Source organism: Sphaeramia orbicularis, chromosome 13 (genome assembly GCF_902148855.1).
Source record: "Sphaeramia orbicularis chromosome 13, fSphaOr1.1, whole genome shotgun sequence".
Taxonomy (NCBI): Eukaryota; Metazoa; Chordata; class Actinopteri; order Kurtiformes; family Apogonidae; genus Sphaeramia; species Sphaeramia orbicularis.
Genome location: NC_043969.1, coordinates 39803855 through 39829222, shown reverse-complemented (window position 1 = coordinate 39829222; position 25368 = coordinate 39803855). Strand labels below are relative to the sequence as shown.

The 25368-nt window shown below is 36.3% G+C and overlaps 1 protein-coding gene across 1 annotated transcript in view; it reads right to left on the bottom strand.

Moving 5' to 3' along the window:
* LOC115431155 (mastermind-like protein 2) overlaps positions 1 to 25368 on the bottom strand; it is a 130812-nt gene that overhangs the window by 18151 nt on the left and 87293 nt on the right. Inside the window, 2 exon segments of the mRNA XM_030151390.1 lie at positions 3856 to 3906; positions 3909 to 5072. Of these exon segments, the coding sequence (XP_030007250.1) occupies positions 3856 to 3906; positions 3909 to 5072 (1215 nt within the window).

Sequence of the window (25368 nt, the reverse complement as noted above, 5' to 3'; positions counted from 1 at the left end):
GAACGCTCGCTTGTGTGCTGCATTATCATTTCACACAAAGACAGCTACAGATACTGTTAGTGCAAAAATGAAAGCGAGGACGGTCTAAATCTCCCCAATCATAACAAATCAGTGATTCAACCTCCGGCACCAGGCTAAGCAGATTACTGTCATTTTCCACCACTTGTCCCTTGTAGCTAACAACCTCCAATTAGCAAATCCCGCTGTGCATATCTGTGCCCTGACGGGGAGCCACCATGACAAGCAGAGAAATTAGAAGTCCTGCATGTTAATCTACCATGCTCTGGCAATCTGTGTCATCGTCAAAACACTTTCAGGGGAAATACATATTCAAGGGAGTCACAACAGTAAAAGGCCCAGACAGCAGCGAGAACAATGGAAATGAAGTCCCAAAACAACAGCAGGGCATTGTTGTAGATTCAGACAGCGGTTGGCTGCCGCGAGCAAACTGAGGAAAACAACTGATGAGGAATATAATCTGAGTATGAGCGCGCTACGGATCTTGTTACTACAAGCGGAGCGACCTGTGCTATATGATTTACATCACAGTGGGATAAAAAGACAACATAAAAACATACAAGAAATTAAATATGTGGAGGAACCAACAGAGAGTTTTGCACTTGACTTCATAACTTACCTTCTATAATTAATCAAAAATGTGCATTTAAACTCAATCAACACCATCTATCTGCTCCTCAGAGTATTAATACAGTCAGAAATTTTGAATAGGGAAATGTTTTTGGTATCGGGACAGGAAGCATCTTCGTCTTCCTATAATTTTACTCCAAATCATGTACTGGCCTCAAATATGTGTGTTCTAAAGATGTTATAAATCCATCTGTCAGCTTATTATTAGTGAACAGCCAACACAACCCAGCGCAAAATTTTTCCAGCAATCAGGACTCAGCATAACGCTGCCAAAACCAGTTAAAGTTGATTTCCTGCTAATCAGGACTGAATTCTGCAATTATACCAATGGAATTACAGAGTAAAACAAGAACCCTCCTCCAATCTTTTTGAAAGTTTAGGCCTAAGAATGTACTTATTATGGATATGGGACAATAAATCAATAATAAGTAATGGTTACAAAAATCTGGCAAGGTTTGAAATGAAACCAGCAGTGTTTTTTTTGGTTTTTGGTTGTTTCGGTGGGTAAATTTTGGAACGATATCCTCCACATTAGTACATTTTTGCACCGAAGTAACCATGGCATGTGAGTCTGAAAATGTAATATTTGCATAATTTAAAGAGATGAGTCTATGCTCTATTATCTTTGCCTGAGTTTGACACACACAAGGACAGGGACACTATGGTACATTCAGGTGCACCAAATACTGTCAGAAATCTATACTTCAGTGGCCTAAGGGTTTAAAACAGGAATGTTGTTTTCTTCTTCTGTGACTTTGTTCCCATACCTATCCTTAAGTCTTGTTCTTTCACAGCAGCATTTTTAATAAGTAGTTCCTGAATTAGTTAGTTAGTTTAGTTTTATTTCGAGCACATAGAATCATCAGATAACAAAGAACCATAAAACATGGTCAAACAAATTTTTTCAGTGCTCTAAAAGGAGTGGAAGAAGTATAACTTATAGCAGTGTTTTTCAATCTTGGGGTTGGGACCCCACGTGGGGTCGCCTGGAATTCACATGGGGTCGCCTGAAATTTCTAGTGATTCATACAAAAAAAAAAAAAAAACCCTTACCAATAAAAAACATATGGTGAGTTGAAAGAGAAAATCACATACAGGGGTTGGACAAAATAATGGAAACACCTTCACCTCAAGATGATAATGCCCCAATCCATACAGCTAGAATTGTTAAGGAATGGCATGAGGAACATTCTAATGAAGTTGAGCATCTCGTATGCAAGTGTTTGCTCCTGAAGGATTCTGTTGGGTCTCTGTAAACTTAATTTGATTCTGATTTGAATTGATAAAGCACTTTGTGACTCTGTCTGTGAAAAGTGCTTTACAAATAAAATTTACTTACTTACTTACTCGTATGGCCGGCACAGTCCCCAGACCTCAACATTATTGAGCATTTATGGTCAGTTTTAGAGATTCAAGTAAGACGTCGATTTCCACCGCCATCGTCTCTAAAAGAGTTGGAGGGTATTCTAACTGAAGAATGGCTTAAAATTCCTTTGGAAACAATTCACAAGTTGTATGAATCAATACCTCGGAGAATTGAGGCTGTAATTGCCACAAAAGGCGGACCTACACCATATTAAATTATATTTTGTTGATTTTTTAAGGTGTTTCCATTATTTTCCAACCCCTGTACATAAAAAACATGACAAACTGTGAAGCTGAAACTGAAGCACTGGGGTTCTGTTTATCTGTCAAATGTTCATTGTGGTCGGTTTCAGATGCTGCAGCTCTTTCATAATTCATAGTTTGAGTTCTTGTTTGTTCAGTATTAATTGTCAGCCTTGTAAATCCAAGCTGAACTGACTGTACATATCTGAGAAAAATAAAATTCTCCCTTTGTGCAGTAATCTACACCTGGATTTACTGCTTCTGTCCGGAATAATATACATTATATAGACTAAATGTCTCAAAATTAACCTGTATTTGAAACATAGTATAGAAAAGTATTACAGGATCAAAACACATTAATTTTAGCAAAAAAAAAAAAAAAAAAAGTCTCAGTTTTGAATGTCTGGGGTCGCTAGAAATTTGTGATGTTAAAATGGGGTCACAAGACAAAAAAGGTTGGGAACCACTGACTTATAGACTCCCACTCCCTTTTACAAACTAATAACAAATAAATGAATTAAAGTAAAATATCCTGTATATTTATACATTGGGAGATTATAAAGCGTTATCAGACTGTTATGAGTAAACTGGAATGTTCAGGGATAACAGGTCATCAATCATTTTTTTCTGCAGCCTTATTTTTAATTAACAATTAAATAATACTGTCACACCGTATGTAATACATTTTGGCCAACTGCCTGTGAAATTACACATAATAGAAAGTGAATGTTATGTCACAAATGAAAGTAAATCCATGCATGTTTGCTGGCCATGAATAACACTGGTCAACAACAAATTTATTGTTTACGTTTTTTGAGCTGATTTAGGATCATTTTGGTGTGCTGAATCCAAAAATCACATTAATTTTGCTCAATCAGGTCAACTTTCTGAACTATGCTACATATTGGCTTTTTAACATTTTTGCTTACATTTATGGGCATTTTCACATCATATGATACAAAATTCTTTCATATTTCTTGCAATAAACGAGTTCTGAAGATTTTACTTTTGCCAATTTATAATTAATGTTTTTTTTAATATTACAGGTGAATGAAATGGCTTCGACTAGAAGATCTTGCAAAATAAGCCTGACGTATTCTGCTACATCTGCGGTGAATACACCATTGTACCTAACAGGAATCAAGTGATCAAATGATTTTTTTTTCTCTTAAAACCTATTTTGGGTGAGAACTATATAAAAAATCAACTGATAAAGTCACAAAAATGTAATCAATTTTGTGAGAAGATCCAATTTTTCAAAATCAAATTAGCAAAAAAACCTGACCTGATTGAGAAAACAGATGTCATTATTGGATTTAGCGGTGCAAAATGGTCCTAATTCAGTTGAAAAAACCTAGACAACTTGCAAAAAACATATTTTTTGTAACCCAGTGTTATTCTTCACTGACAACTATCTCTAAATTTGGTGATTTTAGTGCCCCTTTCCACTTGTAAAGTTCCTGAGCTCGTAAAAAATGTATGTTATGTCATTGAGCCGCTAACAAGGCCATTTTGTTCTGCTTCCTGAAACCTTTTGAAGATATAAGGTTTTCAGCCTTGAGCGGCCATGTGTGAAGGAATGTTGGACCGAGCGCTTACCTGTCGCTGTTGTGACAGTTTGAAGGGCAGGCCTCCTCCTCCGTGTGGGGTCCGGACTTCTGCTGCAAACAAAGAGGCCCCGGGATCTGCTGGTTCTGGAAGTGGAGAGCTGAATGAGGCTGACTCTGGCTGCTTGACGGCGACTGCTGCTGCTGCTGAGATGAAGTCTTGTTCACTGAGCTTGCCATGATAGGAATCGGCTGGCTGGCGGTGTGGGGGGCTTTGGGGCTGAAGTGCAACGTTGGCTTGATGCTGAGAACCTTCATGTCTAGATGATGGGAACCACTGTGGCCGTTGGACTTGAAGAGGCAGTTGTTCAAGCCTTTATTCTGGGAGCCAATCCTCTGCTGGTTAAGAGAGGCGGGGTTTGAGACCTTATCCTGTGGGAAGGAGCTGGTGGAGGAGTGGGTGCTCATGGCGGGCGCCCAGCTGGTCAGGCCTGCAGGTGGCGTTTGGTGGTGATGATGAAGAAGGGAGCTTGGTTGCTGCTGGTTTGCCGCCATCTGTTTCAGCTGCTCGGCGTGGGATATTTCGGGCCAGCAGGGCATGGCTCTGGGGTGTCCCGGCTGGGCGTTGGTTTTCTGCGAGGACGCCGTCGGGGAGGTGCTGGTCAGTGTGAACGACGGTCCCGCTGAGGCCGGACGAAGCTGTGGTGATCCGCAATGAACCTGGCTGAAATCCGGGGAGTGTTCCATCTTTATTGGCTTATCCAACGGGGAGCACAGACTGCCAGCTGCTCCCGCTGAACTCGGACGACCTAAATCCAAACCGAACGTGTCATCCTGCTTCAGCATCTTCTCAAATTCAAGGTCATTTAGCGGCGGCACCGATTTAGTCAGCTCATCAAACAGGTCCTGGAGCTCTGGGTCGATGTGACCACCCCCTTCATCTTTGAAATCAAAAATCATCTCTCCATGTGACTGGCCACAAGACTGGACCTCAATGGGCTCTTTTTTCATCTCTTTCAGGGTCATGTTGAATATGTCTGAGCCCACACCATGGGGCATCATGTAATTCTTCCTCTGCATACCCATGACGGACGAGCCCTGCAGAGACTGAGACTGGGTTAAGTTATGGTTGCAGGACCCCTGTCCCAGACCAGAGTCTAGACGGACCCGCTTAAAGTCCGTTCCAGTGAAAGCACAAGAGAGGCCATTCTGCTTTGGTGTTTGTCCTGGCGCGTGGCCTTCGATCTTTCTTCGCAAAGATCCTTGAAGCTGCAAACAAAACAGAGCGAGCATTAGTTGACTTGAGCATCACAACTTCATCTCATGTAGTTATCATTTAACCCTTTCATGCATAGGTCACTCCAGGGGACAGTTCTTCTCCAGCTGTTCTCATTGTATTTTAATGGGTTTTGATGTTTAGTTCCATATCAGCCAACACAGTGTACACTAACGCACCATCCCATACACTGACATTCAGACCATTACTGTTACTCTTGCTGTTCTTGATAAACCTGATCTGCACTAACATGTTTAAGTGTAAATCACTTGTTATTCGTTAGACAAGAAGTTTTTTTTTGCATATTATCTCATGAAGTGAGTAATTACTAGCATTAGAATATGTTAAATGTGAGAAGACATCAGATTAGCTGCATTAAAAATGTTTTTATTTCATTGTTTTCATATCACTTCTGATATTGGGTTTAAACACGTTTCTTCACTTAAAAAATTAAATGCATGGATATTTTGTAACTCCATAGAAAATAAAAACTCGATCGCATTGGTTTTTTTCATGCCTAAGGAGGAATAAAAACACTGGAAGAAAAAAAATCTTGACTAAGGTTCTCACAATTCATGCATGAAAGGGTTAATGATCTGATATGTAGATTTTGTGTGAGGCCATGAAGTTTATGTTGAAGTCTGTATTGTGCTGGGAGTCGGTCATTTGTTGAAATTAAGCAATTACAACAGCAACGAGAGCACAAGCACATATAAGGATTTTTGTGGAAAATTTGACTTGTGACCGCTACATAAGATGAAACTGTCGAGAGGATTTTTAACTTTTGACATGTTGCGTGAAAGAAAAAAAAGCGTATTTGGCATATTTCCACTAGTGTCGTCACATGGTGGTGCTAGCATCTAAACGTCTGCAATAAATGTAGTAGAAGAAGTATAGGATTGTTAAAAGCTGCTTTGTTTTGGACCTTTTTTTTAAAGATACTGTGAGATGTCAAGGAAAAAGGAAAGAAGGAAACACTGAAATCCCAAAACCGCCTCAAATTTCAATCTGCCGGTCTGCCATGTTGTGAAAAACTAACGCCATGGGGCCTTTGACCAAAGCTTCAGAAAGTGACAAAATGCTCTGAGAACCATTAAGAAACAACTTTTAGAGCCAAAGAAATCGACAAAGTCATAAAGGTAGAAGTACTGTAGTTGTTTTCGCCACTGGACACAGCTCTAAATGAAAAGAATGGAGTTTGATGCTGAAACGGCAGCATTTCTTCTACACAGGCTTATGAAGGTATAAAGTTATTATTTGATGTTACTATCTTTGCTAAGTTGCGGTTTGTTCATCCATGATTCGGACTAAACTGTGACAGTTCTGACCTTGTTTGTTCGATTCCAAACAGATCTTTAGTTCAGCTATTGACAACACGCACCGTACAGAAAAGAGAGGTGAGTAGTGGTTTTACTGTGGCTGTTTTCAGTCTGAAAACAGAGCTAAGCTAACGGAGCTACAATGTAAACTATCAGCTGATGCAGCACGAGAAGATTTTAAGACAAAGTGTATTTTGAGCGATGTCAAATAAGCATCTAGAAGTGTTAGGTTTGAAGAAAACTTGATGATACCATAATTCAGATGTGTGTAAATAATGAGTTTTATACTTTATTAGTAAAAGATACAGTCTGTGGATACATAGCATTGATTCATTGGTAGTTTTGGTTGTCTCAAGTGTGTCATTCATCATTCGTTAATTTATTTGTTTATTTCCAGCATTTACAGAATACATGCAAGTTCAAAAATTAAAAATCTTTTATTATACTCGAAAACAAGTGGGAGGAAGAGAAAGTTATTTGGAACCCTTCATGCATAAATTGTGAGAACCTTAGTCAAGATTTTTTTCTTCAGTGTTTTTATTCCTCCTTAGGCATGAAAAAAACCAATGCGATCGAGTTTTTTTTCTATGGAGTTACAAAAATATCCATGCATTTAATTTGTGAAGTAAAGAAACATGTGCTTAAAACCCAATATCAGAAAGTAATATGAAAACAATGAATAAAACCGTTTTAATGCCGCTAATCTGAAGTCTTCTCACCATTTTAACATATTCTAATGCTATAATTACTCACTTCATGGAGATAATATGCAAAAAAAAAACCCTTCTTGTCTTACAAATAATAATTGATTTACACTTAAACCATGTTGACTGCAGATCATGGTTATCAGAACAGCAAAGTTTACAGTAATGGTATGAATGTCAGTGTATGAGACGATGCATAAGTTGTTCACCTGTGTTGGCTGATATGGAACTAAAACACAAAACCCATGAATATATAAAAGAGAGCAGCTGGAGAAGAACTGTCCACCGGAGTGACCTATGCTGAAAGGGTTAAATGATAACTAATTAATCCCATCCTATTGTCATCATCAAATAACTTACATAATAACAGAATGTGTTTTTGGAACGTGACTCCCAAGTTTGGAACAACAATACTACATAGAACCCCTTTAATATAACAAAATTTTTGCATAGACCCAATACAGAGGTTCTTTTCAATTCAGGACATTCCATATAATCCTCAGAGGTGGTTTGAAAATTTACTGTACAAAAAGCTAAAAAGGTATGAAAAGGAGATGTGTGTCCATTATTGGAGTTAAAATTTTGGAATGATGCCAACATAAAATTTAAAAACATGTAATTCTTTTTTGGTTTTAAGAAAATGGTTTGTAAAGCTATTTTTGAAGCTTATAATGCGATTAATTATCTGTTGTTGTTGTTTCTTTGAGGTTGGTAGCCTAAAAAGTTGTAATATAGGATAGGCCTTGATAGCGGTCTGCTTCTGCCTATACCTTTTCAGTCGTTACTCAACACATTATTCAACACAAGATTCTTGATTTTGTGATTCTGTGATTCTTTTTCTTTCCTTTGCATGAAATGTCCAATACTGTGTCCAATATTTGGTGTTGTCCATGACTGAATAAACTACTACTACTACTACTACTACTATATAGAAAAAAAACAAAACAAAACATAGCAATAGAACCTGTGTACAGGCTGAAACCACAAGATACAGAAGGACGCACATCTTTACCGTGTCACGATCCGACTTTAACACATATTAACATGGCATGTACGTTTCTGTACATATCTTCCATTTTCAGAAAACACCACGGCTATTACATACTCTGAACTTCAATAGACGACTTAAGAAAAACAAGCCTCTGTGTGTTTAATTACCGCTCTGGGTTCAAAAGCCTCCTTCTGAGCCAATTTAATTACGATGATAGTCGTGCGAACGGGAGATGCATTAAATTCTACATCCAGCTCAAAGTATCACCATGTATTTACTCCAATTTCACGATTTGCTCCGAGGCCTGTTACGCTGCGCACTTGACCAACTGCTTTTAATAACAGTGTTTGCAATCGTGTAGAATAAGTGTGGATTTTACAGCGCTGATCTGGCCTCCGAGTCCTTTAAAAAAAAAAAAAAAAAATTAAAACAGTTGTATCACTTAGTAAGTACCGTCGTTCAGCTTCTATTTTCACTCTGCTGAGGTAAGTAAACACAGTCAGATCACATATATATATTAGATCGCATATATAAATGTATGTAAATGTACAGATGCTGGTGGTGAATTAATAGAATTATTGGGATTCGTGTAGTTTAAGTGCAGTGGATGTGCTGAGGAGATATTTCTGTAGCGATACAGTCGACAGACCGCAGAGAGAAGAATAGGGTCTTTGTCTGTTTCCCTCATTTGCATACATTATATTTTCCTCCTTGTGCTTCGTTAGATAGCAGAGTTCTCCTTTGTGGCTGAGATGCTGCTTAACATGCTGGTGCAGATATCCCACCTTCCTTTTGTCCTATCCCCATGTCTTCATTTAAGGTAATGAGCACACAGCCGTGACTCTCAACTCTAACTACACAGTACACTCCACAAAATTGAAGCTTTAACAACGTCCACAAAATGATGGTGTTATCACAGTAAAAAAACAACAGTATGAACATCTCCGGTACTGATACACCACCCATTATTGTGTTTCTTCTTCTTTTACTCGAAGCTATGAGTCATTAACCTTTTATAGGGCACTCATAGGAATACTCTGAAATTCAACATTTCACCTTAGTGTGTTGTTGGAGGTCGTAACAAGACTAGATTGCTATATTATATATATTTTTTATTATTATTTACTCATTTTATTATATACTTTCATGAATTTTTTACATTTTTTAATTGTTATATAGAAAATCAAGGTCATGAAGTTAAAATAAAAAAAAAAAAAAATCCAAGAAGTAAATATAATAAAAATACAAGAAAAACACATGAAAAGTGAAAGGAACATGTATTTTAGAACATTAGAACATCACTTTTAGAGCATTACAACATAAGTGCCACATCCACATTCTCCCTTTGAACATCATTCCTTACATTAGTACCATTACTTCATGTACCTAACAAAGCAGGTACACTCACTGTTCATGCACAGGTGGACCTTACAGAGACCCTGGAGACCACATTGGACCTGAGATTGTTGACTCACTGTCTTGTAATGTATGTGGAAAGACCAAAATAGTCACTTGCCCGATAAAGGGTGAAACGTTTATAGGGTATTTATAGAAATACTCTGAAATGGAAAATTTAAAACTCATTAGTGTGTTTATTGAAGGACTAATATTATGTTGAAATTTTTCCAAATTTTTTAATGTCATGTTGAAAATCAACGTCAGTGAAGTTACCATATTTGTTTCCTTGCCCATATGTGGCAAAAAAAAAAAAAAAAACAAATCCAATAAGTATATATCAAAAGCCTAAAGCTATTATGTGTTGATGAACTACCAAGACGGTAAAGAAACCAGGAATACCTTTAGAAATTGTCGAGCTGAAAAACAGCCTTTAACAAGAGAAAAGTGGATCCAGGCAATCAGACATGAACCCTTTATAGGGCACTCATAGAAATACTCTGAAATTAATTTGAACCATAAGGTGTTATTGGAGGACATAACCAGACTCATACTTTTGTGAAATTGTTTTTATATTTATGTAGAAAATCAGCAGTAAATGACTTACCATATTTGGTTCTTCCCTAAGTGGCAAAAAGAATCCATGAAGTATATACAAAAAAGATAAGAAAAAACACATGTAAGATGAAAAGAACATGCCATTTTAGAACATTAGAACATTAGTGCTGATACAGACATCTGTCATATACAGTCACGGAAAAAATTATTAGACCATCAAAAGTCATCAAAAACAATGGTTATGCAATCAAATACTAACTCCTGTGTGTATCATGTGAGTAAAACAGACAGAAAAGAAAACATGGATGCCTAAAGCACTGTTTTTGGTCAGTACAATGCCATAGATATTAAATGTAAGAACTGAAGTGATTTTGGTTATTATCAAGAAAACATGGAAAGTGGATAGATATCAGCTCTGAAATTAAACTACTAGGAGCTATTGTGTTGTTATCATTATATTTGGTCCAAAACAAATGTACCTTTAGTTGTACCAGGCATTAAAATGAACAGGAAATTGAAGAAACAAGGGCGGTCTAATAATTTTTTCCACGACTGTACACACTATTACACTGAACATCATCTATGTAGTTTTTTTTTTTTTTTTTTTTTTTTTTTTGTATTGCTATGATTATTTTTTATTCTATATTGTTTTCTTTGCACTATCCTGATGCATGTACACTTTTTTCTTGCACTTTTTTTGGTACTGCCTTGAACTGTTGAATATCCTCATTGTGGGATCAATAAAATCTAATGTAATGTAATCTAATCTAATTACTTACATTAGTACCATTACTTCATGGTACCTAACAAGGCAGGTACACCCACTGTTCATGCAGAGGTGGACCTTACAGACCCTGGAGACCACATTGGACCGAGACTGGTGACTCACTGTCCTCACTGGAACTGTTGCGGGTCTATGGCTTGTAATGTACGTGGAAAATTACCAAAAATAGTCACTTGGCCGATAAAGGGTTAAAGGGGTCATATTTTGCTAAACCCACTTATATTAGTCTATGGTTCTTTATTTGGGGTATTTGAACACGAATAGTTTGTTTTAAAGTTTGAATTTGAACCCTCCAGGTGCTGCAAAGCTATCTTTATATTAATTTTGGGCGAAATTGAGTGGATTTCTACAACCTGCTTTAATTCCTGCTTAATTTGTTACGTCTATAACTAGTTACCTCATACATTTGCACATATAAGGTCAAACTTCCGATGAAAATTCCTCAGAGTACGACATAATGTTTGTCCAGTAGCAGCGATTGTAATAAAAACTGAAAATATGTCCAGACTTCGAGCCGATTAGCTAAAATGTTCAGTTGTTGGTCGTATAAATGACACTAAGTGGGTGAACGGGACAGACCAGCACAGTCAACAACCTGGAAGGGGGTGGATGTGAATTGCCTCATTTGCATTTAAAGGGCCAGCGCTCAAAAACGGCCTTTCTGGTGTCATTACTCAGAAATAGGGTTGAAGAGGACCTGTGGAGTTGAATTAATGAAGAATTCAGACCCAAGCAGAGCATTTACAGTTTATGTAGACCACAGGGAAATGTTTGAAAATGCATAATTCCATTTAATAAGCGAAATATCAACCTGTCCCACGTATCTCAATAAGATTCTCTTAATTCAAAAGAAATTTTTAAGAATGATCAGTTTTTCTAAGAGACTCGACTCATCTGCTCCTCTTTTCAAAAAAATTCAATCTTCTCTCAGTTTTTGATGTGAACGTTTACCCAGGACCTGTGTCTTCACGTCCAAATATGTTCACTTAACTCATATTCTTCCTAAAGTTTTTCACAATTTCTTTATGTTGTCTTCTGTTATTCACAACTTTCCGACACGATTTCAAGCAAATTTTATCTTCCGTACTCTCCGAACTTCAGTCTGTCAGTATTCTCTGAATATGGTGGACCAAATCTGTGAATAATCTAAGACCTGAACTTCAATCAACATCTACTTTATCATTGTTTAAAAAGCATCTGAAAAAGACTTAATTCATGAAAAAATGTAGGCAGTATATTACTGGATTTGTACTTGATGATTTGTAATGTGGATTACATTTTTATTGTTTTACTTTAGTTTATTATTTCAGTTATATTGTATTTTTAATTATTTTTTTTCCATGTATTGTTCTTTTCGGGGGAGGTATTCATATAGCCTTCTTTCTGGCTTCTAACCTCTCCTGCACAATTTTGTTACTTGTTTGAATATTGTTGTTTTTTTCTATTGCTGTTTTATTTTGTGCAAATAAAATTGAGAATGAGAAAATATCACTTCTTTAACCCTCCGATATCCCGTCCAGCAAGGCCCTGACTAAGCACCAAGTGTGCCTTTTTGGCACCTTGTGGAATAATGTCAAAAAAATTCTCACACAGTTTGTTTTTAATTCTTTACACTTTTTCTATTTCATCACTTGAGCTGTAAATAAAAATACCAAAAACTCAATAACTGTCACATTTTTTAACCCTTTAAATGCCGTGTTTGTAATGTAAACAAACTTTTTTTTTTTGGATGCAAAAAATAAAAAAAAAAAAAATTTCAATATACTACATAAAAAAGTGGATCACTATATTTGATTTTTGCAGCCTGGCATATGTCAATGATTAACTCCAACATTGGTTAATTTGCATTATTATTTTTGGCGCTAGGTTATGGAATAAATCTGTCTCATCAGATTTTGAATTATAAATAAATAAAAATAAATTCAGATGCAAAAAATTCAGATAACACATCCGGGACAACCAAGGATAAGCAATCGATTCTTTGCAAGTTGAACCGACAGCCAGCCAATCGAGTTACGTTAGGTTGGTCATGTGACGCCGATGCAGGAAGACGGTCAGCGCAGATGTGTGATCTGAATGTTTGCATCTGAATTTGTTTGCTTTTGAATTTTTTGCATCTGATTTTTTTGTGTTTGAATTTTTTGCTTTTGAATGTTTTGCATCTGAATTTTTTGCATCTGAATTTTTTGTTTCTGAATTTTTTAATCCTAAATTATGAACATAGTTGAATTCAGAGACAAAAAAATTCAGATACTTAATTTCAGTGCAAAAAAATTCAGTGCTAGAAATTCAATAGCTTTTATAATTCAAAATATGATGAGACAGATTTACTTCCATACTAGGTCAAATGTTCAAAAATACTAGCATCTGTCACCAAGTGTGCGTAAAATGCACACATATAGATCAAACTATTAAATATTATATTTTGATTTATTTTTTGCTCTAATTTGATTTTATTTTTGTAAATCAAGCTCAGCCCTAATCATACATATCAATGGAAGAAATAGTGCGTTTTAGGCACAACTGGGAGACAGATGCTAGTCTTAAAATTTTCTTTTGTGTACAATGTGAAATTTTAGTTGGTGGCCAGAATTGTAAAGATAATGCAAAAATGAAAAACTTTTGAATTCTAACCTTATTTAAATTGTGAAAAAATAATATGAAGTTTTTAAAACAAAGTGCAAAGTGTGGCCGAAAAGGCCACCCGGATACCGGAGGGTTAACAGCAACTTACAGAGGAAAAATAGTCAGTGCTGAGTTCTCTATCTCAGGCTGCAAACAAAACAGCTTATTTGACCATCTTATAGTGGAAATAAAATGGCTGTGATGGTACACCAACCTGACTACAGCAGAGAAGTATTAGTCTGATGCATATTTTCACTGTGGGAACCACATTTGACTCATTTCCCACCTGCTGGCATGTATTACATTAAGATGATTCTAGCTTGAGGGTTGGAGCGAATCCTGCAGTTCACTATATTGGTATATCTGTTCGTGTGTGTTTGTTTCTGCTGTTGATTTAACAATACTGTAGCTTAAGAGAGATCTCCACTTTTTATTATCAACGTGAAAAGGTCTCAGACTGAACGATGAAAGCTTTTAATCGCACAGATCGCATGGCGTGGACGGATGGGAAGGTTGTATTCGACTGGAATGATTTGTTTCAATGGAAACACAAGTAGGTTTGATTTGTGTTTGCTTAAAATCAGTGAATAACAATAATTACTGTAGAACAGGGGTGTCAAACTCCCTTTAGTTCAGGGGCCACATTCAGCTAAATTTGATCTCAAGTGGGCCAGACCAGTAAAATAATAACAGTGAAAAAAGTCAAATTAAATTCTGATAATGTTAACATCTACAAAAATCTGAATAACATGAACAACTGAAAACATCTTAAGAAAAACAAGTGCAATTTTGACAATATTATGCCTCAGATTATCAGTTTATCCCTTACACATGTGCATTACAACTTACATTACAATTACAAATACACAAAACATCTAATAACAGGCAGAATATTGGTAAAATTGCGTTTATTTATCTTAAGATATTTCACTTTTTTTTTTTTTTTTTACCTTTTTTGTAAAATAACAGTTTTTTAAAATAAACATTTTCATGTAATTTTACTTTTTTACACTAAAACAAAGATAAAATTTGCTGTTTTCATTATTATAGGTTTATAGATAGTATTTACTGGTCTGACACACTGAGATCTAATTGGTCTGTATGTGGAATCTGAATTAAAATTATTTCGACATCCTCGATTTTAATATCTTCAGTGTAATTTTTTTATTTCACAAATCCATCCTACGGGCCAGATTGGATCCTTTGGCAGGCCGGATTTGGCCCCTGGGCCGCATGTTTGACACCTGTGCTGTAGAATATTTGCTGCACATAGCTGTTATTTATACAATTTCGGTGTATTTATACTTTTTTCACGAAAGTTTGCTTGGTTTGTTGATATTACAGTCTTAATTGTAGTACACATTGCGGTTATATTCCATTTTTTTTTCATTATTTTTGGTCTTACCTCTATTTCTTACCTTATTAGTGTTGAGAATATCTTTTTTAGCATCAATATTGTTCTTGCTTTTGCTACTGTAATTGTTTTTTGCTCCTGTAACATGGTAAATTGCGAGACTAATAAAGGTACTTCTTATCTTATGTTATCTTGTGTTCTGTTATCTTATCTTATCTCTGTTACAAAGTCATTCATACATTGGGTGAGGACGACACTTTTACATGTAGGTGCTGTCCATAGTTGATATAAAATAAATACAGCTATGGAAACTAAAACCAAATTTTTGTAATAATGGACAGTAAAATTATTAGAAAAAAAACACAACACATTGAGCTGATCAGATTAAACATTTAAACACAATCATCTCTGGATTTATAATGTAAAAAATTAAAATTGCACCGAATGGGCTTGAATCAGGGATGAAAATCTGTGAAATTGAAGTCTCTGAATGCACTGGTCTACAATTTTTTTTTTAGAAATGATTTGCTTCAGAGATTAAATGTGCTAAATGTTACGTATTTTAATAAGATTCATTGGAAAACAAATGACAAAAGTGCCGGTTTGCTGATGTTTTCAAGGTATATGATTAAGTGTTATTGCACATATATATTGGTTTATGTACATTTATAAAATAGTTCTATAAATCTTCCACTAAATAGAACCTGTAAAGTGAATGTATTCTAATGTGCAGACAGTGTTTTGAAGTAGATCTTGTCGCTCTGAGACAAATATCCTTTTGAGTCAAACCCATTCTCTCGTTAATTCTTGAATTTCACATTTTGACCCAAGGCTGTATCTTGGAAAGTTCAGCCAACCAGCATTTTTGACTTGATTTTTCTTTATCAGTGACTCTCATGTGGTAAAATTTCATTACTTTTATTCTGGAAGCATTTTCCTTGTAGACCAGTGATGTCCAAAGGGTCATATCTGATGACTATGAAAAGATGACCAACTGCATTTTACACCAATTATTTACATGTATTAATAGGATTAGCGGTTCTGAAGTTATGTAACATTTTATATCAGTAGATGCTTTTGGTCACTGGCGCATATTTGGGTCTTTATGGGTTAAATTCTGTTAGCATTAGAATACAGACTGGCTAAAAGTCCTGTAACAGAACGTAGCAGCTGAAATAAGGCCTTAACTATAAAAAAGTCCATTTTAAATGCACAGCGGTTCCAAGAATTTCCCACCAAATCTGTCAGTTTTCCGATAAGGAGGTTTATTATTTACTCAGTGCTCATAGTTCAACAAGACTGAACTATTTGCAAGTGTTACTTTCATTTCAAAACCACATTAGCTCCACTGTGTACTCCTTATCTCATTTGTACAGGTCTTTTCCTTCACCTGAATGAGCAACAGCACAAATGTTAACTCTGTAAAACCTGAACCATTAAATCATTGACAGAAAATTCCAGTTCTTTGAAACCGGAGCCTTTATTGGTCCTTCTGAACAACCAAAAAAAAAAATCTTGTAGTGTCACTGGAAAGGCCTCTGGTGAACAAATTCCTCCCCCTTGGTGGATTATCTGTGTATTGCATGTATCTAATTGTATACATCAGGTTCTTCAAGAAAAAAATATCACACTGATCACATGGAGGGCTTCAAAACTCATGTATCAAATATGATACGTTCTGCGTTATAGGGTTAACCACAGCTAAAATGAGGTTAGCCTTCGGAAAAAAAAGTCCGTTTCCATGTTATGTACAGGGTGAGTCAGAAAAAACGCTCTTTCCATTTCAAGAAATTGTACTGCTAAAACGGAAACACTGATTTTTCTTTTGACCTTGCAGTCATATTGATGTGGTTATTGTGCATGTCTGGTGATGTAGTCATAGATTTATTGCATTGCATAAGAGAGAGAAGGTCCATTGTTTATTGGGCACTGAAATACCTGCCAACACAATGTATGCCACAGTGAACAAACTTGAAATTGACAACAATTACAGGAGTCGGGGCTTTGCTTTCACACTCAGGACATAGGCCTACATGACAGTGCCCAGGGAGTTTTCATCATGACAAGACCACAGCGATTGCAGGTATTATTTCCTCATCGAGTTGTCTGTTTGGGTCAGGAGAGAGAGTGGCCACCTAGATCCCCGGACTTGACCCCCCTTGATTTTTTCTTGTGGGGGTATCTTAAAAACCGTGTGTATCAGACTGTTCCACAAACTCTTCAGGAACTCCGAAATCGCATCACGGCTGAAATCCAAGCCCTACGACGAACACGAATGGCGAGAAGAGCTGTGTTAGAGATGCGACAACGAGCACAGATTTGCATCAGTCTGAATGGTAGCCAGGTTGAAGGTCGTGCCGGACGACTTCGTTGAGACAAAACATTTTGATGGCGAGTAAACATGCTGTAATGGTTGACAATTTCAATTTCATTCACGGTGGCATAAACTGTGTTGGCAGATATTTCGGTGCACAATAAACAATGGACATTCCCTCTGTTATGCTATGCCATAAATCAATGATTCAATCGCCAGACATGCTCAATAACCACATCAATATGACTGTATAATCAAAAGAAAAATAAGCATTTCCATTTCAGTGGTACAATTTCTTTAAATGAAAAGAGCGTTTTTTCTGACTCACCCTGTATTAGGCCCTGTCCGTACGAAGACGGTTTCAGTCGTATCTGCAAAAGTTTTGTATCGGATAGGCCTTTCGCAAACATGAAAACCGGCATTTCAGTCACTGAACTTTTTGAAAGCGGGTCCCAGAGTGGATACATTTGAAAATGTTGGTTTCACGTCCTCGTCTGTACGACCAAACCGCAGCTTTTCTGAAACAATGATGTCATAGCCCCACCTCTCTACACTGTAAAAAATCAAAATCTTACCAGGTGTATTTTTCTCATTTCTTTCTTTTTTTTTTTTTTACTTTTTATTTAGATTTTTGCATAATATAAAACAGAACAAAATATCTGGGACGAGACATAAATAAACAAAAAAAAAAATAAAAAAAAAAATGACACCACATAGTATTATTATTGTTACAGATATTATACTACATCTATAGCTACATTGCCAAGTATCGAAATATTCATATATTTGTATACATATGCACACATCTATATAAATACAAACACCTTATGGGCTTATAAACAATTCTTGTCAACAACCCAAAAAGTTTAATTATACAAATAGTCTTAGAAGACTATTTTTCCTCATTTCTAGTCCAAATATCTCATCACACTTAAAATAAGATATAATCACGTAAAGAGTAACTTTTCAGTGAGATATAAGAACTTATTTTTAGACAACAGATCTGGAAAATTTATCAAGATAATTTTTACTTGTTCCATTGGCAGATTTTTTAGCTTAATTCAAGTAAAAAATATCTTGGAATCATTTATTTTAGAGGGGCATTTTTTCCAGTGTAACCACCCAGAAGCAAGACACCACTTCACAACAACAACAACAACAATGACAACAACAACAACAGTGCCTGTGACACAAAAGCTATTGAGCTTATCAGAAATATGGAATCAAAATCTTCGGCTATTCTTTCATTATAATGAGCAACAAACAACCATAGCTAACAATATTCATTACACGCTCTTGGATCTACCGCGAGAGTTTTGTTCTGTTCTTCTTCTTTCTGTAGTCTAGGGTTTGTATACAGCAGGCATGTCCAAAGTCCGGCCCGGGGGCCAATCACGGCCCGCGGTCAGATTTTATACGGCCCACAGCTTCAGTTTTAGAATGTATTGTTTATGGCCCGTTTTGACTGTTGAACCGCGTACCTGAATCATAAAAGGTTCAAAATGCAGTTTCTCCTTTCACCTCATGGTGGCAGCACCACTCTAACTCTATCTGGCTCTGTGACCTTACCGTGAACCCTTTTCGCTAATTTCTAACCATGGCGCCTGTAAATAAAAAAAACGAAGTTGACAGTGAGGACCGCCGCTTCCAGGAGAGATGGGAATTACAATTTTTTTTCACTGAAAATCGAGGTGATTGTGTTTGCCTAATTTGTCGAGAGACTGTTGCCTTGTTTAAGGAATTCAATGTAAAGAGACACGAGCAGACAAAACATGCTAACGCATACGACAAGCTAGCAGGGAGTGAGCGCTCCGAAAAGTGAAGCAAATTCAAGCTGCTTTAAACTCACAACAGTGACTCTTCATGTGAACCTGGGAGTTCAGTGAGTTCGCCACCAAGGCAGGCTACCAGTTGCCAGGTTAGTTGCCTCTACTGCTGGTGTTATGTTACTTGTAGATGTGACACAAATAGTACTTTCTGAATGATTTGGGAAAGACAAGAGTAAGAGTCATATTGTTTCATCTTAAATGTTAACAGACTTTGCTTACTGAGTAATATGAGTAATGATTACTCTATAAGTAATGTTAAAATGAATGTGGGGTTAAGATTTTTATCAACTTCTTGGAAGTTTAAGATACTCCACACGGTTGTTCTATGTTATCTGACTCCAGATGTGAAAGGAAGGGAGAAATGTTTTTTTTTTTTTTTTTTTTTATTTGTTCCACCTGAGTGGCTTAGATTTGGTTACATTGCCATTTTAAAAAATGATATTGCGATAATGAAAATAAAATTGTTGTAGAATAGCGCTTTTATATGTAATTTTTACTGTTTAAAAACGTCCGAAGGGACCACTGGCCCCTGGCAATCTCCACATTATCAGATCTGGCCCTCTTTAAAAAAAGTTTGGACACCCCTGGTATACAGTGTGCAAGTTTTATGCACATGCCCCACGTCTTCTCCATTTTTTGCGAAAATATTACAACGCCACATGCAGGTTTAGCATTTGTACTATGTTGTTTTCAGTCGTTTTCAGTAGTTTCATATGGATGCAGATATTTCCCGAAACGAATCCGTGTTTCGGAGCACTATTTTTGAAAACGACAAAGACAAAGATCGGATTAAAAGATGTGGTTTCATGTAGACATGGCCTTCGTTTGGCATCAAATACACAGCGTCCTGTCAATGTTACTTTACGATATTCAGCTGCAGCGCTGCTTGTTTTCTTTGCAAATTACACATTTTAAGCTACAGCTCAATGCTCCCGTCGTTACCACTCCTCAGTCGACCAGATGTTTTCAAATAAAATTAGAACAGCCATCCGAGATACTCCAATAAAACACTAAAACACACCAAATATAGGAATGTTAAAATAAACTGTAAAAAATCCAGGGAGTTCTATATGAAATATTATCCTGTTAAATGATCAAGTGATGTTTTGATATTTATACTCGTGGCCACGTTGCATGGAAATAGAGGCAGCAATAATTCAGACTTCAACTTTTGACCCCACATGTTGCATTTTAAACACTTGACTATAACTCAGTTCCTTAGAATATTTTGCCACAATAAACCTTACAGAAAAGCGAACAGTGTAGAGAGTAAGAAATCTTGTCGGAGTGATGTAATGACAGTCAGTTTTGTTGATGCCAAGTCAATCCAGACCGTTACAGAGACGCATCCAATTCATTCACAGCGTTTCTCCTCATCTCCACTAACGTCCAGACTATGTAACCTCCTTTGCATTCGAACTGGACATCTGTTTTTCTACAATGCAGGCGAAAACAGCTCTTCTTCTGTGTGTGTATATGTGTGTGTGTGTGTGTGTGTGTGTGTCGCTCAAGCTCAGTTTTTTTTTTTTTTTTTCTCATTCCTCCGGATTCTTTCTGGAGGAAGCAGACAGGAGTACTCCTCATGGTTCAAGGCACTGTCTGAGAAAACACTTCATGAATAATGGAAAGGACGGTGGATGTGTTGCAAAAAGCCACAGTGAGACAAGGCTGCCTCAGTGCTGCCTCATGAGCCATTTCGAGACGGAACAGTTAATAGTTTAAAGAAATCAAAGCTCAAGAACGATCTGCTTTTCCGCCGTTTCTGACTAGTGAAGGACATTCCTGTTCAGCACTCAGAGGTAGTGTCCTCCTCGCTGGCCTCAAATCCTCATGACAGATCTCCAAGTGATCTGAAAATAGATTTTTTCTGATTAACATTTAATGAGCTTAGAAGCTCTGAATCACTTTGAAAGTGACTCCTGCTGCATGAGCCAGCAGATGTATGTATTATATACCGCACGTCACAGAAATGAGAGCACTATTCCTGTTCTGTACGAGTAAAAATCCACTTCATCTGTCGTCTGAATCTGACAGTAGTTGGCACATTTAAAGGTACAATATTTAAGTTATATGCAGAAAACTGATATGCATTCATTATATTTTAATTCTTACATGTGAAATGAACCAACTTTAAATCAGCATGTACATTAGAGATTTGTTTATTTTTTATTGTTTATACGGATCCCCATTAGCTTCCATCATAGTGGTTGCTTGCTACCCTTCCTAGGGTCTGTTAAATACAGATGCAGTTACAAGGGGTGTCAAACAATAGGCCCGTGGGTCCAAACCGGCCAACCACAGGGTCAAATCTGGCCAACTGGGTGAATTTGCAATTAAAGTACAAGAATTACACTAATATAACAGTCAAACACGTTCAACTTGTTGTATTTCAGGGGCCACATACAACCCAAAGCGATCTCAAGTAAAATAACAGCATGATAATCTATGAATAATGGCAATTCTAAATGTTCTTCATGGTTTAATGTGAAATAAGTAAAATTGCATTATGAAAATATTACATTTACAACTATTTCACAATAAAATGTGAATAACCTGAACAAATATGGGCAACCTGAATTGTCTTAAGAAAAAGATGTGTAATTTTTGAAAATATTATGCCTGATTAATTGTTTGGGTGTTTGTATCTCTAAGTGTAAGTGTAAGTCTTAACCCTTTATTGGGCAAGTGACTATTTTTGGTAATTTCCACATCGATTACAAGCATGATGTTCAAAGTGATAATGTGTATGTTGACAGGTGTCTGCATCAGCACTTAAGTCGTTATAATGCTCTTTTCATGTTACATGTGTTTTTCTTGTATTTTTATACATACTTCTTGGATTTTTTTTTTTGCCAGTTACAGGTAAGGAACCAAATATGGTAACTTCACTGACCTTGATTTTACACATAACAATAAAAAATTTGGAAAAATTTTCAAAAAAGGAATACATTCTTGTTATGTCCTCCAATAAATTTTGAATTTCAAAGTATTTCTATAAGTGACCTATAAAGCGTTAATAATAACCTGAGTCATAATATACATAATATTGTTGTAATTGCTCATTATTTTTCTTAAGAAATTTCAAGTTCTACATGATTGTTCAGTTATTCACATTTTATAATGTAATCTTATATTTTAAAAGGGAAGTGGACTCTATGTGTGTGTGTGTGTCTTGGGCATCGCATAAATCTGGAAATAGCTGACTACTGCAGTTTGGCATATTATGTATTTTTGGTCAAGGAAGAGATTACGAAAACGGCAAGTTGATAGGACCAAGATTTTGGGAGATACTAGTAATTTTGCAACACAATAGCTTTACAATCATGTTGCTATGGCCATGATGGTTGATGGGAAGCGCAGTACCACGTTGCATGATGAGAAATTAAGTTAAAAACAGGAACAACACATTTATTAACTTCAGTCCCTAGATAGTGGTATTAATATATTATTGTCGTTTTTAAATTTTAAAGAATGCTAGTTTTACTTTTATCACAATAAAACAAACCAAAAAAAAATTATTATGTTACTATTTTTCTGGTCCAACCCACTTCACATGTGGCTCCTAACTGCCCAGATGTACACTAATTTATCTGACAAACTTGGAAAAAATCCAAAGGCTGACTTCTCTAGATGCTCTATAAAGGCCTGAAACTGCAAAAAAAAACCTAACTCATTGCTCTGTAAAGTATCAGACTTCAATTAGTTTGCCACCTTATATCTGATAGAGAGGAAAAGCTACACCGACAAACTCAATAAGGCAGAAAAAAAGTGGTAAATAAAGGTGATTTATCACCCTGTCCCTCCCTCACGCAGACACAGTGAGATAAAGGATAACGTTACTGTAATGATGTATCCTGTACAAAATCTGTTTCAAAAACCTCCGGGGTGCATTCACCACAGGAGGGAGGAAAATTAGTGTTAAGGTTTATTTTTGGTCTGAGCGGTAGGAAGATTTAACGGTAAAAAGGGGTACAGCTGACAGGGCTGTGAAGTTAGCGGCTACAAAGCTAAAGCTGAAGCTGCTTTATAGACTACATAATAATAAAATGCTTGTTGAACACGTTTCACACAGATATTTTCTAACTGTTAGTGTTATTGTTTTAAACCTTATCAAGCAAGTGACTATTTTTGGTAATTTACCGCACACATTACAAGACAGTGACAGCAACAGTTACAGTGGGTACGGTTACATGATGTTTTTTAAATCCGATTTATTTTTCCAGAAGAAATTAAAGTGCTTTCTCTTCCGTTTACATGGAAATGTTAAACCCGAATAAAGGTTTACATGAGAAACGTTTTTTCGGTTCTCACAGCCCTTCTGTTAGCTTAGCTTAGCATAGTCACTGCATTTCCATGGTCACACGTAGCCAGTTTTTTAAAGATGATTTGTAGTCTTTTGTAAGTGATTTTGGTGAAATCCGATTCTCCTGATTATTTCTTAGATCCGCGACTTACTGCACTCATACAATCTTGGGACTGTTGTGTTGACGGAAGTTGGAAAATCTGTTTGTTAGAAGGGATGGCATGCGTTAAATTAGCTTTGCTTTACCATTTAGCTTTGCATTAGTTTTTATTTGCCAAGATTTTATTAGTGGCAGTAAGTCACATGGTCATGATTTGAGCCTCAATTTGTGATCATATTGACCCCACCGGAACTAAAGGAATGATTATGGAGAACTGATTTCACAAAATCACTCATAAAATACTACAAATCACCGATAAAAGCCTGGCTACGTCTGACCATAGGAATGAGCGATTATGCTAAACTAGGCTAAGCTAAGCTAACGGAAGGGCTGCGAGAACAAGGCAGTCGGGGAGTGTCCAAAAAAGCGCTATATAAGTGTGATGTATTACACTGGTCAACAACAAATTTATTGTTTACGTTTTTGAGCTGGTTTAGGATAATTTTGGTGAAATGAATCCAAAAATCACATTAATTTTGCTCAATCAGGTCAACTTTCTGAACGATGCTACATATTGGCTTTTTAACATTTTTGCTTCCATTTATGGGCATTTTCACATCATATGATACAAATTCTTTCATATTTCTTGCAATGAACGAGTTCTGAAGATTAACTTTTGCCAATTTATGATTAATGTTTTTTTAATATTACAGGTGAATGAAATGGCTTCGACTAGAAGATCTTGCAAAAATAAGTCTGACGTATTCTGCTACATCTGCGGTGAATACACCATTGTACCGAACAGGAATCAAGTGATCAAATGAGTTTTTTTCTCTTAAAACCTATTTGGGTGAGAACTATATAAAAAATCAACTGATAAGTCACAAAAATATAATCAATTTTGTGAGAAGATCCAATTTTCAAAATCAAATTAGCAAAAAAAACCTGATCTGATTGAGAAAAACAGATGTCATTTTTGGATTTAGCGGTGCAAAATGGTTCTAATTCAGTTGAAAAAACCTAGACAACTTGCAAAAAACATTTTTTTCATAACCCAGTGTTATTATTATTATTATTATTATTATTATTATAATTATTATTATTATTATGTTAGTGATGTGCAGATCAGAGGGTTACTCGAATGGCGGTTGTGTCAAAAATGTCAGTTTATTTGCAGGTTGGGTCAAATAATTCCACAAAAGCCCCGCGGGTTGAAAAAAAACCCAACTCGCACATCACTGCCGTACGTACCTCATAATAAGTACGTGCCCCCCCCCCCCCCCCCCCCCCCCGAGAAACCGTGCCTGGATTGGCCCGATCTCATGATTAAATCCGATCCGATCTTCTAAAAAATGCCAGATCAACAGCCGATACCAATCTTTAGATCGGAGCAGGACATCCCTAGATACAACTACTGTTAAACATTATGACAGAAGATATTAACAGGTTTACATTTATGAGAAAATATGGATATGGGATATGTTACTGTTTACAATCCCTAGTGACCATTTAGTTACAACAACAGTTAGCAGTTTGCGGTTCATTAACAGGCTCCTACATCACAACTCAAATTCCACATCAGCAGATTAGGATGGTTATTTATTATCTTTAATTAGGTCTGAGGGGTAAAACATGCTCTATTTTCACTGTCTTAATTATATTTATTGTGACATACATCGTCTTTTGCTCGTTGGTCTAATTTTACACATGCATATTTTGATGTTGAACAAACATTTTATCATTATAATAGCTTTGAATGTTCTGCCTCTGGATCTGTAATATGTTCTGCTGTTTGTTAAGTTTCAAACCGTAAATAACCGTCTTTTACATTGTTTTCATCTGTTGCTTAAGAGACTAGACGTGTGTATGTTTCCATCTTATTATATGTTAAATGTTGCGTGTTGTTTCTTGTATCGTGTGCTTCTTTTATGTTATTTCCGTCCGCTGTTCCAACCACAGCGGACGGAATTGAAGTGATTGAAGTGTTGATTTTCAGCTTTAATTCAGGATTTA